At 51.5% G+C, this 12,361-nt stretch overlaps 1 protein-coding gene across 1 annotated transcript; it reads left to right on the forward strand.

Annotated features, from left to right (window-relative positions):
- Nucleotides 1–1,295: 1,295 nt before the first annotated feature.
- LOC125442475 lies at nucleotides 1,296–11,500 on the forward strand. Its single transcript, XM_048513842.1, has 7 exons — nucleotides 1,296–1,491; nucleotides 3,825–3,944; nucleotides 4,198–4,374; nucleotides 5,675–5,916; nucleotides 7,057–7,242; nucleotides 8,009–8,151; nucleotides 11,302–11,500. The coding sequence occupies exons 1-7, from the start codon at nucleotides 1,296–1,298 to the stop codon at nucleotides 11,333–11,335; spliced, it is 1,098 nt and encodes a 365-aa protein (XP_048369799.1). The 3' UTR covers nucleotides 11,336–11,500.
- Nucleotides 11,501–12,361: the final 861 nt, after the last annotated feature.

The following is a 12,361-nucleotide window of genomic DNA, read 5'->3' on the forward strand; positions in this document are numbered from 1 at the left end:
GGCCTCTCCCCCCCTAGACATGGGACCATTATTAACCTTGGACCCAACCGGGACCCCACGAACCAACCCTCTCCAAGAGCATCAGGTGGGGAAAGACTCTTGGGGTGAGGGGCAGCCGCGATATTCTTCTCGGGTGGGGGCTGCGATGGGGGCGGCTGCCCCCTCCCCCCAGGATCCGAACCGGGTCCGGAAAGTCTTGGGGGCAAATTCGTTTTCCCTTTCTTCCCCTCTGACTTTGGAAGTCACGCTCGAGGCGTTTTGCTCAGATTTGGGAGTCGACTTGGATGTTTCAAAGCAGTTCTTTAGAAACGGAGTCAACCCAGAATCTAATCGGAAGGGAATCGGCAAAACTCCCCTCCTCGGTCACAGACCGAATAAAACTTCGCCTGTAAGTTTGATCTCCGATTCCAGGTTTTGAAAATGACCCAGTCGAGGGATTAAAGGCGGCGGAGAGGAAGGGGAAAATCTGGGCGGGGAGGGAAAAAAAGAACTTTCCTGGTTTTCAAACTCAAAAGAGAGGGAGTGGAAAGAGCATACTTGGAAAATGCGAGAAAGAGGCTGGAAGGAACCTGGTGGTTTTGGGGTGGAGGGTTTGCATTCGTAAAGAAAAGCCATCCTACCCCATCTGTAAGAGCTTGAGACTGCAGGCCTAAAACACTTTCCTAGGAGTAACCCCATTCAGTAAAACGGGACTCACTTTCGCTTAGACCTGATTGCACCTTGCGGACCGGTGGAGAGGAAAAAAGTATTTCCAGTGACCCAGGAGGCCTCCCTTCCGTTCACACACCCGCATATTCCGAGGATGGGATTTCCCAGACTTTGCAGCTGAAGGGCGGCCTCTTCCACCTCTGAGGTTGCGCCGGTCTTCCCCGTGAGTAAGACGCTCGGATCGCAGCGGCACTTACTCCCGAGTAAACAGGCGGCAGACCCGGCCGCAAGGTCAGTGACACTTAAGGCGGCGTATCCCCTCCTCCCCCCGGTTTCCGTTCTTGGGCCCTGTGACTTTGCAAGCGCGTGCCTGCGTTTGGGGGCTGCTGGGGCAGGCGCTGTCCTCGTGCGGTTGTTGCCTGGGAATTTGGAGAGGGGGTCTGGCATCTCCCCCTCCTCCCTCTTTATTTTGTCATGCGAGGTGCGGCCACAATAGGGGACAGGAGAGATTAAGTCAGAAGGGTCTCCCCCGCCCGCCCCGCCCCCCCCATCTTCGCTCTCTCCGAAGGGGAGGGTCTGACAAGCACCTGACAAAGCCCTTCTGAATGGGCCCGGAGACAGAGTGGGCCATTTCATTAAGTCTGACCATGGAGAGAGAGAGACCCCTTTCCCGGCTTGTACGACAACATTGGGGGGAGCAGTGGGGGGAGGGGGCGGGCCGAGAGGAAAAGCTTCACCCAAGTCACCGGAAAAACCCAAACGACCCTCCTCTCAGCCTCCTGGCGGAGCCCCCAGTCCCTGAAGTTCTGTCCCACCCTAATATACAGCGGAAGAAATCCGACTGTACCCCCAGCTGCTCCTTTCCAGAAGGGAGAAGAAAAGTTCCTTCGAGGTGAAATGGATAAGGCTAGATTCCTAGAGACAGGCGACTCAGAGACAGGAGAGAAGTTTCTCCCCTTTCCCAGGAGATCTTAGGGGGAAAAAATCCTTTGGGGAGTGGGGGGTTAGGGTTAGCACATAAAATACATTTCAACGCCCTATTTCCAAACGGAGCTAGGAGACAAGAAGGTGTTGGCGGGGATCGTTCAGGTCGTCAGAAAGTGCGGAGGGACATGAAAGAACACGAGGTTCTCCAGATCTAGATATACGGGGAATATCTCGTGGGAACTGTAACGCAGGTCTCTTTCTGATCCGAATTCCAGCAAAATCTGCTGGAAACTAAAAGACGGGATCTAAGCCATGCCTGGGCGCCGGAACAGGGGAAGGGGAATTGATATCGGACGCCTCACTGGTTTAGGCTGGCCTTGGGCAAGCGAGAGGAAGAAGGAAAATAAAGGATACTTCTTGCAATAGGGCAGGTCTAGAGGGAATGCCCAGATCACTTTAGGTTTTGAATTGTTGTCCATACATCCCGGTATTATATCGCCCGCTGGGTTTGTGGATGTGCGTAACTGACCCCCAGTCTTAACCCTAAACCTATTTATTTAATAATACCGCTGGTTTAAATAAAATACGTCTCTTTCCAAGAATAAAAAAATAGCATACAGTCCGGGAGCCAATTCGATTTAAATCAACGTATTTCAGTTTAACTGGCTGACCAGTTGATTTATTCGCTCTCTCTCTCTGTGTAGAGGCGCGCGCACACGCCCATTTAACGGGGTGGATTTCTTTTGTCAAACGTGTTTATACAGAGAAATCTTTTGTGTCTTGAAAAGGAAAATCAATTTGCCTGCAGTTTAGACAGACAGAGAAGTCCTCCTTTTATACCCCTGTCTATAAAAGTGTGCACATTTATATTTATTTAAATATATGTATGTCTATTTATTTAAAGGGGAATTGAGACATAAATAAATGTATATTTATTTCAGCTTTATTAGCAAGCCGCCTTTTGTAAACTCCAATATCTCGGCTATAAAACGTGGGAGGGCCAATCCCACCAACGTGGCACCGGTGAGAGGAGGTGTATTTAGTAGTGGGTTAATTTTCTCTGCCTGTCTGGATCGACTCCGGCTTTCAGCGGAGCAGGGGGCAGAAGTTTGGCTCTCTCATAGCTGAAGGAGAAGAAGGAACAATTCCACAGCGGTGGAAAAATAGGGGGGGGGGGCAATAGACCAGTGGGGAAATGTAGGAAGTTGCCTCTTAATTCCATGGAAAAGAAAATACCCTGGAATGTTGTCCTTTTCAGACACACACAAGACAAACACGCTGCTGTGCTTACTGGTTGAAGCACGCTTGCTTGCGTTTTCTACTAGATAAACTGTCTCCCAGGTAAAACGCATTTTTAGGAAAGAAGGTGACATGTTTGCTTGTTTGGGGAACAAACACCTGGGTTCCTCTCCCTCCCTCCCTTTCACACACCCGCGCCCACATAACCGACAAAAGGCGAATCTAGGGATCGAACACCCAGACGAGACAATGGGTCGTTTGCGTGTCCGGGTATCACTTTTGTGCTGAAACCTGAGAATCTCGTCCTCCGGCACATGCCAGTGATCAGATCGAGCTTGATGCTTCTGCTAACATACACGGACGTCGGCCGCATGAAACGAACAGCCTCCCGGCTCGGTTTTGTAGCTAGAAGCGGCTTTGGCCGGACTCAAACGAACCGAACGGTTGCCAATGGCGCGGGAAGGCTGGGCCAAGTCACAAGTGCCTTGAAACAGAGACGGGTCGGAGAGGGAAGGAAGCCCCGTCTAGGCGCCAGGGAGGCGAGGCAGCCTTCCACCCGATCATGCCAGAGCCCAGTTTCTAAACCCGGTCTCCGCTTGGCCCTCTGCTTCCAAATAGCCCCGACCCCCCGCAGGTGATTCTTGCCGCAGTAACCTTTTGTAAATTATCTCCAGGCGCACCCGGTGGGCGACTGGCTGTACCCCGGCCTGTAATACCCAGTTCCTTTCAGCTCCTCGAATTCCCTTAGCCATATAATTATCTAGTGATATCGAGAGATTTCTCAGGCTTAGCGCGGAGAAAGAAAGACCGCTCCTTCACGGCTCTGCGCCGACCCTTCTGGACTACTTTAAATAAGTTGAAAATGACATTTCCCCTCTCCCCCCACCCCCCCCGGCCATGTTAAATCCAGTCCATCCAATCACTGGCGCGAATCCAGATCTCTTTTCGGATCCCACGACCCAACGACAGTCCCCCAATTCTCAATCTGCTCTCCTTTTGATTCTCCCAAGGCTACTCACACGCCTCCCCGCACCTGGAAATAGAAGACAACTCTTCCACACACCCCTCTCATCTGAACCCCCCTCCCCCATTTTCCAAGGACCAGGAAGCGAGGAGGAGGAGGAGGAGGGGTGAGATCTTTGGCATCTCCCTCCCAAACCGCATCCCCCCCCTTTAAACCATTGAGGAGTGGTGTTTGGAGAGGGAGGGGGAAATTGTAATCTCGGAGCTGCCACATCCAGGGAAAAGGCTGGGTCAAGATCCAGCCGGGAAAAATCCCTTGAAATGCCCCTTTCTTTGGATGACTTCCCTGTCCTGCCTGGCTAGGGGGGGGGGGGAGGAGGAAATGCTGGTTGGTTTAAGTGCTTTGCCCTCCCCCTCTAGGCCTATTCCGGGGTCCCGAGCGCCGAAGCAGATGGCTACGGAGGCAGCGCGAGGCCGCCTGTCTCTCTCCCTGCGTCTCCCATAAAGCGGGGGCGCGCTCGGCACGGGGCGGGGGGGGGAGCCATGAAAGGCGCTCGGTTGACGGAATTTACTATACAAAAAAATCCCCTTTGAAGAGTAAAGTGTATCAACATTACAGCGCAACAGACGGCGGAGGGATAAAGGAAACAGAGAAAAGACAAACAAGATAATCATCTGTTTCCAATCAGTTAAGCTCTGTAGAATTTGTAAGGCGCGTTTTGCATATTCCCCCATGAGTTCCCGTAATTAATTACCTCTCCGTTCGGATTGCTACCCGCAGGTTGAGGTTCCAAATTATTTCCTTCTCCCCTCTCCCCCCCCCCCAAACCTGAGCAGTGTATTAAAAACATTCGGATTGGGGGGGGGCTGGGGGGGGAGAAGGTGGAAATTCTAATCTCAGAGCTGCCATAGCCTGGAAAAAAAAAGGTTGGGTCAGGATCCAGTCGGGGGAAATCTCTTGAAATGCCCATTTCTTGGGATGGCGTCCGTGCCTTGCCTTGCACTGGGGGACAGGAGATGCGGGTTGATTTCAGGGCTGCTCAGGATCAAAGGAAACGCGTGCAAGAGCCGTGGCTGGATCGTGGCCTCCGTTCTCTCCCCCCCACTCCCGCTTTGGAACAGATTCTTCCTCACTCCTCCCAGATGTGGCGACCAACTTGAGCAAAGGGCGACTGAAGAGCCGCTTGGGCTCATTGTGTGCGTGGGGAGGGGAGCCGGGGTGGGTGCCTGCGTGGTGTGTGTGTGTGTGTGGAGCACTCTTGCTTTTCCTCATTAAAATCCCCTCCTTCCCTTTGGAAAAAAAAGGAGAAAGGCTGGGGAGGGGGGGGGTAGAACATGGGGGAGGGGGAGTATTTTTTTTTAACATTAAACAACCGCACCGAGCCCAGCACGGGTCTTCTGGCGGGGTGAGGGGCTCTTTCTGAATGGCTGCGTTACAAATTGTAAATTTAAATTGGTCGCCGGATTCATTACCGCCTCCCTTTGATTTCAGTCAGCCGTGAAAAATCGTCCTGGTGTACCACTGCGCGAGTGTTTTGCTGCGAAGAGCAACAACCTAATCACCAGCTTTCTCTCGCCCACAAAAGTGTAATTATTTTGTTTGGGGTGTAAATATAACCCAGGGTACAAAAAGTCCAGCCGCGTCTGAAAGCATCGCCAGCGCCCTTCAGAAGAGCCGTCCGAAATGAATGCCAAAGGGGTAAAGGGGGGTGGGGGGGTGGGCCCGGCCTGGGGGTGCCGCCGGCGCGGCCCAGGCAGCTGGGAAGAAAGAAAGAAGCCGGCAGAAGAAACGCAAGCCCTTGAGAAAGGCCGCCTGCTCCTTTGGCCTGCCAGCACCCACGCCAGCCAACGCGTTGGGAGCACCCTTTTCCGCACGAAGGATAAAATGCGGGGTAAGATCTTCTGCCAGAGCTGTTCCAAAAACACAGGCGTTTCCCGGCCCGGCCCCCGTTCCTATCCAGGGGACCCGGCGCCGGGGGAACGTTCACTGGATCGTGCCCCGGGACAAAACGAGCCCCTCCCCAAGGCGATTCCCTCCCGCTGAACACGTTTGCGCTCCCTGTCGCCCGCAAAGCCGTCAGCAGGCGTCCTCACGGAGCAGGGACCCACAAAGAACACGGCGTTGGTGGAGATTTCATGGTATATCACCATAAAAAAAACACATAAAAACACCCACCGCAATGGCTGATTCGCACATGCGTGTCGCTATCTCGAGGGAGCCCCCTGCTCGCATGTGTGAATGCGCCTACGCGAGTCTAACGCCGCAAATGGCCCGTCTCCTTCCCAGCTTTGCAAACACTGCGCATGTCCTCCGTTTTTTTTTGGAAAGTTGCTTTTTATTCATGCATTTAAATGGTCTCTTAAGAAAAGGAAACAAATCAAACGGGCCCCCGAGGCGGAAAAGGCCGCGGCTTGCGCGATGCTCAAGCGATCTCCCGCACCTGGGAACGGGTTCCCAACACCAGCCGAAGGGGGCGGGAGGATTAAGTAGGAAACCGGCTGGTTAAGGAATCCGGCGGACCAGAAAACCAGGGAGGGTAACTGGCGGGGTGTTCATGGGGACAGCAGAAGGAATCCTTCCGCCCCAGTCCGACAGGGAAGGAAATCCCATAGATTTCCGTGGTTGTGACTTCAAAAGGCGTCGGGCGTAAATTTGCAATCGATTTAGGATGCGACTGAAGGATGCGGCGGGAACCCCGCTAGGAGATTGAGCCGATTGAAATAAACAAATAAGGGGGAGGCGAAACCCAAGTGAAAATCTATGCCGCGGAAACCGGATGGCCCGCCCCACGATCTAGCCTGGGGGGGGGGGCTCAGAACGCGGGTGGGGGCCCCCCGCTCAAGTCGGTCCTTTCTCCCCACTAAGCGAAGTCAACCCGGGACAGCGCTGGCTTTTGTCTCCGCTCCGAGGAACCCTGCGGCGTTGAGCGCGGGTCCACCCGCAAACTGGGGTAGAGTTAGAGGCCTCGATCCAGTGGCTGGGGGTCCCGATCTTTTCCCTGGGACCTTCTGGCTGGAGACACGGGAAGGGATCGCGCGCAGGGGTTGAGAAGGAGCTGTTGGCGACTTTGGGCGTCCTGGCAGATCCATCATGTCTTTAAGGCGGTGGTTTCTCGACCTACCCGAGGTAAAGCACACGGGGGGGGGGAGGGGGACGCGCAGCGCATCGCAGGGTCTCACGTCGTCTCTCCTCTGCCCCTCCCCTTCCTCCCTCTCTCTTCCTCCCACCCTCCCAAATCTTTCTATTCCCTCCCCCCCCACCCCCATTCTCTCCGAAAGGCGCAGACGTCCCCGCTGCTGGATTCAAAGGTGGGAGACGCCAACGCGGGAGAAGGTGGTTTTCTACGGGTCGGGAGGCGCCGTCGGACGGAGAAGAACACTGCCGAAGGCCCTGGAGCCTGTCTGGAGACGGAGAAGCGCCGTTTCTTCCCCGCAGCGGCTGACTGCCCATTCACTCCTTGCCGGGTAAAAACCCGGGAGGGGGGTGGGGTGGGTGGGGACGCTGAGACCAAGAACATCTCGGGACTGAACTCGGAGGAAGCTTTTTTCAATCGATGGTTGGCTTTGCAGGGGAAAGGCCGGAGGAGCTGGGAAGGCGCTTGCTGAGTCCTGCAGGGCCTCTGCGGAAATTTGCATGGGCGAAAAAAACCCAGAGGTTATGGGCTCCGGAAAAGGAAAAAGAAACTAGGGTGTTGTGGGTTTTCTGGGTTGTATGGCCGTGTTCCAGTAGCATTCTCTCCTGACGTTTTGCCTGCATCTGTGGCTGGCATCTTCAGAGGATCTGAGGGCAACCCTGGGGTCAAATGCTGTCCCCTCTGCCCCAAATCCTCTGAAGATGCCCTGATGCCGCAGCCATATGACCCGGAAAACCCCCCAAATCCTAGTGATTCCAGTAGTGAAAATCTTCGACAATAGGAAAAAGAAAGCGCTATCTGCAGTTTTGTGGGGGGTGGGGGGTAGCATTTCGGGAAGTACGAGGGAGGGTAGGGTAGTTCCAAATGTTCCCCCACGGAATGACTCCTTGCACGTAATAGTCTAGCATGCCAGGGAGACACGTTCTATTGAAGTCCAAATCATAGGGTGGGAATTTGACATTTGCATGAAATTTTTAAAATGCACCTAGCGTGCTTCAAACAAATATGTTTCCCCCCACTTTCGTTCTCAAATGGTACAATCCATTCTACCACCTCCTGAGTCGTTCCAACCACATTTTACTGAGTGTGTCGACCAGGCCTTTCTGAAGCACAACGAAACGGAGAAGAGAAGCAGCAGGCTCCTGTGCGTGGTACCATTTCAGACTGCTCTTCTCGAAAACTCTCCGGAATCTAACCCAATGAATCCAACCCTGTGCCAAACCAATAGGGAGAGCCAAAGGTTCGAGACTCTTGTCAGCTACTCCGAATCACTTAGTTTAAATAAGTTCTGCATTCAACCACACTAACAGGAGAGGAGAGGCGAGGAGAGGCATGGATGGACTGAGTTTCCATGTGCCCACGACTGGATACTGTCTTTGATTCCACACAGCATATTTATAACGCGTTGCAATTGTTATAAAGGAACTCGTTTTCCCTTAGGCTCACTATACACAGTATATTTATAACGTGTTGCAAAGCATTTATAATGAGTTGCATTGCAACTCGGTATAAATATACTGTGTGGAATGAGCCTGAAGGAAAATTAGTTCATTTATAACAATTGCAGCATGTTATAAATATGCTGTGCGGAATCACTCTGTTTTTTTGGCATTATGAACAGGAAAGCAGAAACCTGATGTTTAATCCAGGTTCTTCAATGCATAGTAGAAGATTGCTGAGTGCTTAATAAACTTAGGTTAGTTCTCCAGTGGGCCTTTTACTGTCTGGGGGGACCTGCTTTAGAAGATGTGATTGCACACACTTCAAAAAAGTCACAAGGAAAGCTACCAGGCCCGGGAGTCCTAGGCCAGTCTTCTGCCTGACATTTAAATTCCCACCAGGAAAGATGGAGAGAAGAGTCATTGGGCATCATCTAGTTATCATAGTCCCAACCAGCAGTCTGAAGTAGGACTTTGGGTGGTCACCTCATTGGGAACTTGTGTATGGAACACAGAGATCTGCAGGTATGAAATGGCCAAACTAATTCATCTTCTCCTCTAATTCTCTCTCCCTCCCGTGTGTTTTTCATTAGGTGCTTTGGAAACTAGACTATTTGTGCCTGCAAAAAAAAATAACCACATAAAACGGTTTTCATTGAAATCAACCAGCTGATAAAATATATTTATTGCTGCACCTCAAACCAGCACTGGAAGCCATGACCTTTGACCCGGACATCAAACTAAGCAAACAAAGCAAGGAAGAACACATGGAAGCTCAGTTTCAAATGCGTGGATACTAGATCTTGGTTACATAGCAGTGAGGAGAAAGGTGTTCTTCTCTGTTGGGAGACACTCCTTTCCTTTAGACTGACTTCAAAGGCTCCACAGGGGAAACGGGCTTTGATCCAAAGTAAGATATAGATGCTTGAAGTATGAGAACATGAATGGCCAGTGGGCCTGGGAGAAGATTCAGACACCACACCCCTCCCCTTCGTGTCAGAGGGAAACACACCCTACATTCACACCCTTCATTCTGCACCAGTTAACCCAAAATAATTGCCACACCCATATTTTTTGCGTTCATTCATTAAAAGCGCCCTAGAACCCACATTTTACCACAAACATGCTGAAAAGTGTATACTTCCACCAAACCGATTTTCACCAGCAGGGGTTGGATGAATCAGGGGACCGCCTCTTGTCTTTTTGTGTGTGTTAATAAGACTTCCCAGACTCCAGTGTGGCAGATCTTTGATCAGTGGTAATAAATTATTAGCCCATTATTAGCCCATTATTAGCCAAAGGGATCCTGCCTTGCCCTGGGTGGCTCAGGGTAGCCCGACATCGATAGATCTTGGAAGTCAAGCAAGGTCGACCATGGTTAGAAGAATCATAGAGTTGGAAGAGACCCCAAGGGCCATCAAGTCCAACCCCCTGCAATGCAGGAACACACAATCAAAGCACTCCTGACAGATGACCATTTAGCCTCTGTTTAAAAACCTCCAAAGAAGGGGACTCCACCACATTCCTAGTGCATTCCACTGGAAGGGAGGTCACCAAGACACTTCCAGGGTCGCTATGCCCAGGCAGCTAATGACAAACTACCTCTTAATCCCTTGTCTGTTGAGGGGACATAACACACTTACAATGGGATCAGACCCTGGGTGCTTCCCAGAGCTTGTGTAAAATATTTGGTGGGCCAGGTCAGCTATGTTGTGAGGGTACCAGACAAACAAACGTTTGAAGCTGCCCTTCCACTGAGATTTCCCCCCACTCAAAAGACTTCCTAATTGTGTTATGGAAGGCTTCTGCAGCTGGAATCACAACACGGCCATACAACCCGGAAACCGCACAACACCCCAGACTTTCTAATTTGTTTAATGCAGAATTGGCAGAGCCGTCCAAAACAGAGATGGGCTTAGATGGGGTAATTCTGCTTAGAGGGTGTCGGGACCTAACCTTTCGACACACAGTTCAAATTGTTAAGTGACACAAAGCACAATCACATTCCTCTTCAAAGAGCCCCGCTGGATCCTTGGGATTGGACCCCCAAAGAGCAGCTGGAAGGCAGGGATGAAGGCAGCGGAAGGAAAGGAAACCCCTTCACGGGCAACAAAACTCCTGGACTTAGAAAGTGTGGAAAGCTCAGTATCGTGGGGCATACTCTTTTCTCTGTTTCCTAAACCAGTTCACATAATGAGTTGGTTATTATGAGAAATCATTAAAAGTTTCAGTGCTCCACCGGTGCAGTCAAGCGCAGAAATCCATTTGCTTGCTGACAACATTGCATGTACGTGTGTGTCTGTGTGTAAAGTGACCACGAAATTGCAGCCGACTTATTGTGACCCAGAAGGATTTTCACAGCGAGAGACCAGTGGAGGTGCTTTGCCTTTGGTTGACGGCCTCTGCAGTAGCAACCTTGGATGTCTTCAGTGCTTTCCCATCCAAGTGGTGTAGTGGTTAAGAGCAGGTGGATTCTAATCTGGAGAACGGGGTTTGATTCCCCACTCGTCTAGCTGAGTGGCAGAGGCTTACCTAGTGAGCCAGATGTGTTTTTGCACTCCTATATTCCTGCTGGGTGACCTTGGGCTTAGTCACAGTTCTCTCCGAACTCTCTCAGCCTCACCTACCTCACCAGGTGTCTGTTGTGGGGAGAGGAAGGGAAAGGCGCTTGTAAGCCACCTTGAATCTCCTTACAGGAGGGAAAGGTGGGGTATAAATCCAAACTTTTCTTTTTCTTCTACTAACCAGGATTGACCTTGTTTAGTTTCCGAGATCTAAGGAGATCTGTCCAGCCCGGGCCAACCAGGTCAGGGCACCGGGAATGTTGCGATGAGGTAATGACTACGTATCCAATGTTTTTTTTTAAAATGCTTTTGATTTTTGTAACTCAAGTTTGGCGATGAATTAAAAGTGGGCATTGAAACCTGAGAATCTGCCCCCTCTTTTTCCAGGCATCTTCTGTCCAGACAGTTTCGCCAGCTTTAACAATCAGAAGTGCTGAGTTTCAGAAGACAAGAGAGGGAGGGAAGTCAAGTCGGCCGTGACTCTGGTAGACTGGGAGGCGCCCTGCTGATAGATCTACCGCCTTCTGAGCATTATGGTTCTCCAGGCGGTGTACAACGGCAGCGCCAAAACAAACAAACAAACAAACAAAGAAAGAAAGAAACAAACAAACAAACAAACAAAGAAACAAACAAACAAACAAACAAACAAACAAACAAACAAACAATAAATAAATAAATAAATAAATAATAAAAAATGTCTGCAATTGCAATCAAACTCCGAATTCCATTTGCAGCCGATTGCTGCATCAACGTACAAACAGTCAGATTCTTCTGTTACGCGCCAAGGAAGATCCTTGAAGGCCTGCTGCCTACATCCAGAAGGGCTTCACAGATGCCAGCCACAGATGCAGGCGAAACGGTAGGAGCAAGATCTACCAGACCACGGCCACACAGCCGGAAAGCCCACCGCAACCAGTTGAGTCCGGTAGCGAAAGCCTTGGCCATACTGTCCTCTCTCTTAGGCTGGCGTCAGCTGAACAAGTTTCAGGGCTGCGATTATTAGTATGGGGCAAACGTCCCTTGGCAGAAGTCCCCGATAGCTTTTTTCCCCTCTTCTTCTGTGCACGTCGTTGGCTTAAAAGCAAGTTCCCACAGCTCCCAAATTCAATCCAAGCCTGCTTGAGCGTCACCCGGATCTGTCTCCTGGGTCTTCTGGGCATGTTAGCAGAAGGGCCCTCGGGAAGTGGAGGGTCGGCTCGGCGCCGGGCGTGGGGAATTTCCCTCTCTTCCCTTCTCTCCAGCCTGGCGCTAATGACAGCGTGTTGATCCGGCGCTACTGCGCCCTCGTTTGCCTTTGTTTAGAAGGTGTGAACAAGGGAAATCTGTAATCGAAAACTCACCTGCGCTGCAACAGAGGGAAAGGGTGGGGGGAAGGCTGGCCAAGGCAGGCGGCTGTCGCTCCGAGCGAATTCGCCAGCCCCCAACAGGATGGCAGAGGAGGGAAAGG

Source organism: Sphaerodactylus townsendi, linkage group LG13 (genome assembly GCF_021028975.2).
Source record: "Sphaerodactylus townsendi isolate TG3544 linkage group LG13, MPM_Stown_v2.3, whole genome shotgun sequence".
In the NCBI taxonomy this organism is placed as follows: domain Eukaryota; kingdom Metazoa; phylum Chordata; class Lepidosauria; order Squamata; family Sphaerodactylidae; genus Sphaerodactylus; species Sphaerodactylus townsendi.

Excerpts from the sequence above, each read along its gene's own strand:
- LOC125442475 (XM_048513842.1), top strand. The coding sequence starts at position 1,296 with ATGGAGAGAGAGAGACCCCTTTCCCGGCTTGTACGACAACATTGGGGG. Across the intron at positions 4,375-5,674 it reads AAAAAAATCCCCTTTGAAGA|ATCTTCTGCCAGAGCTGTTC; the intron begins GTAAAGTGTATC and ends ATGCGGGGTAAG. Across the intron at positions 8,152-11,301 it reads ACCAATAGGGAGAGCCAAAG|GCATCTTCTGTCCAGACAGT; the intron begins GTTCGAGACTCT and ends CTCTTTTTCCAG.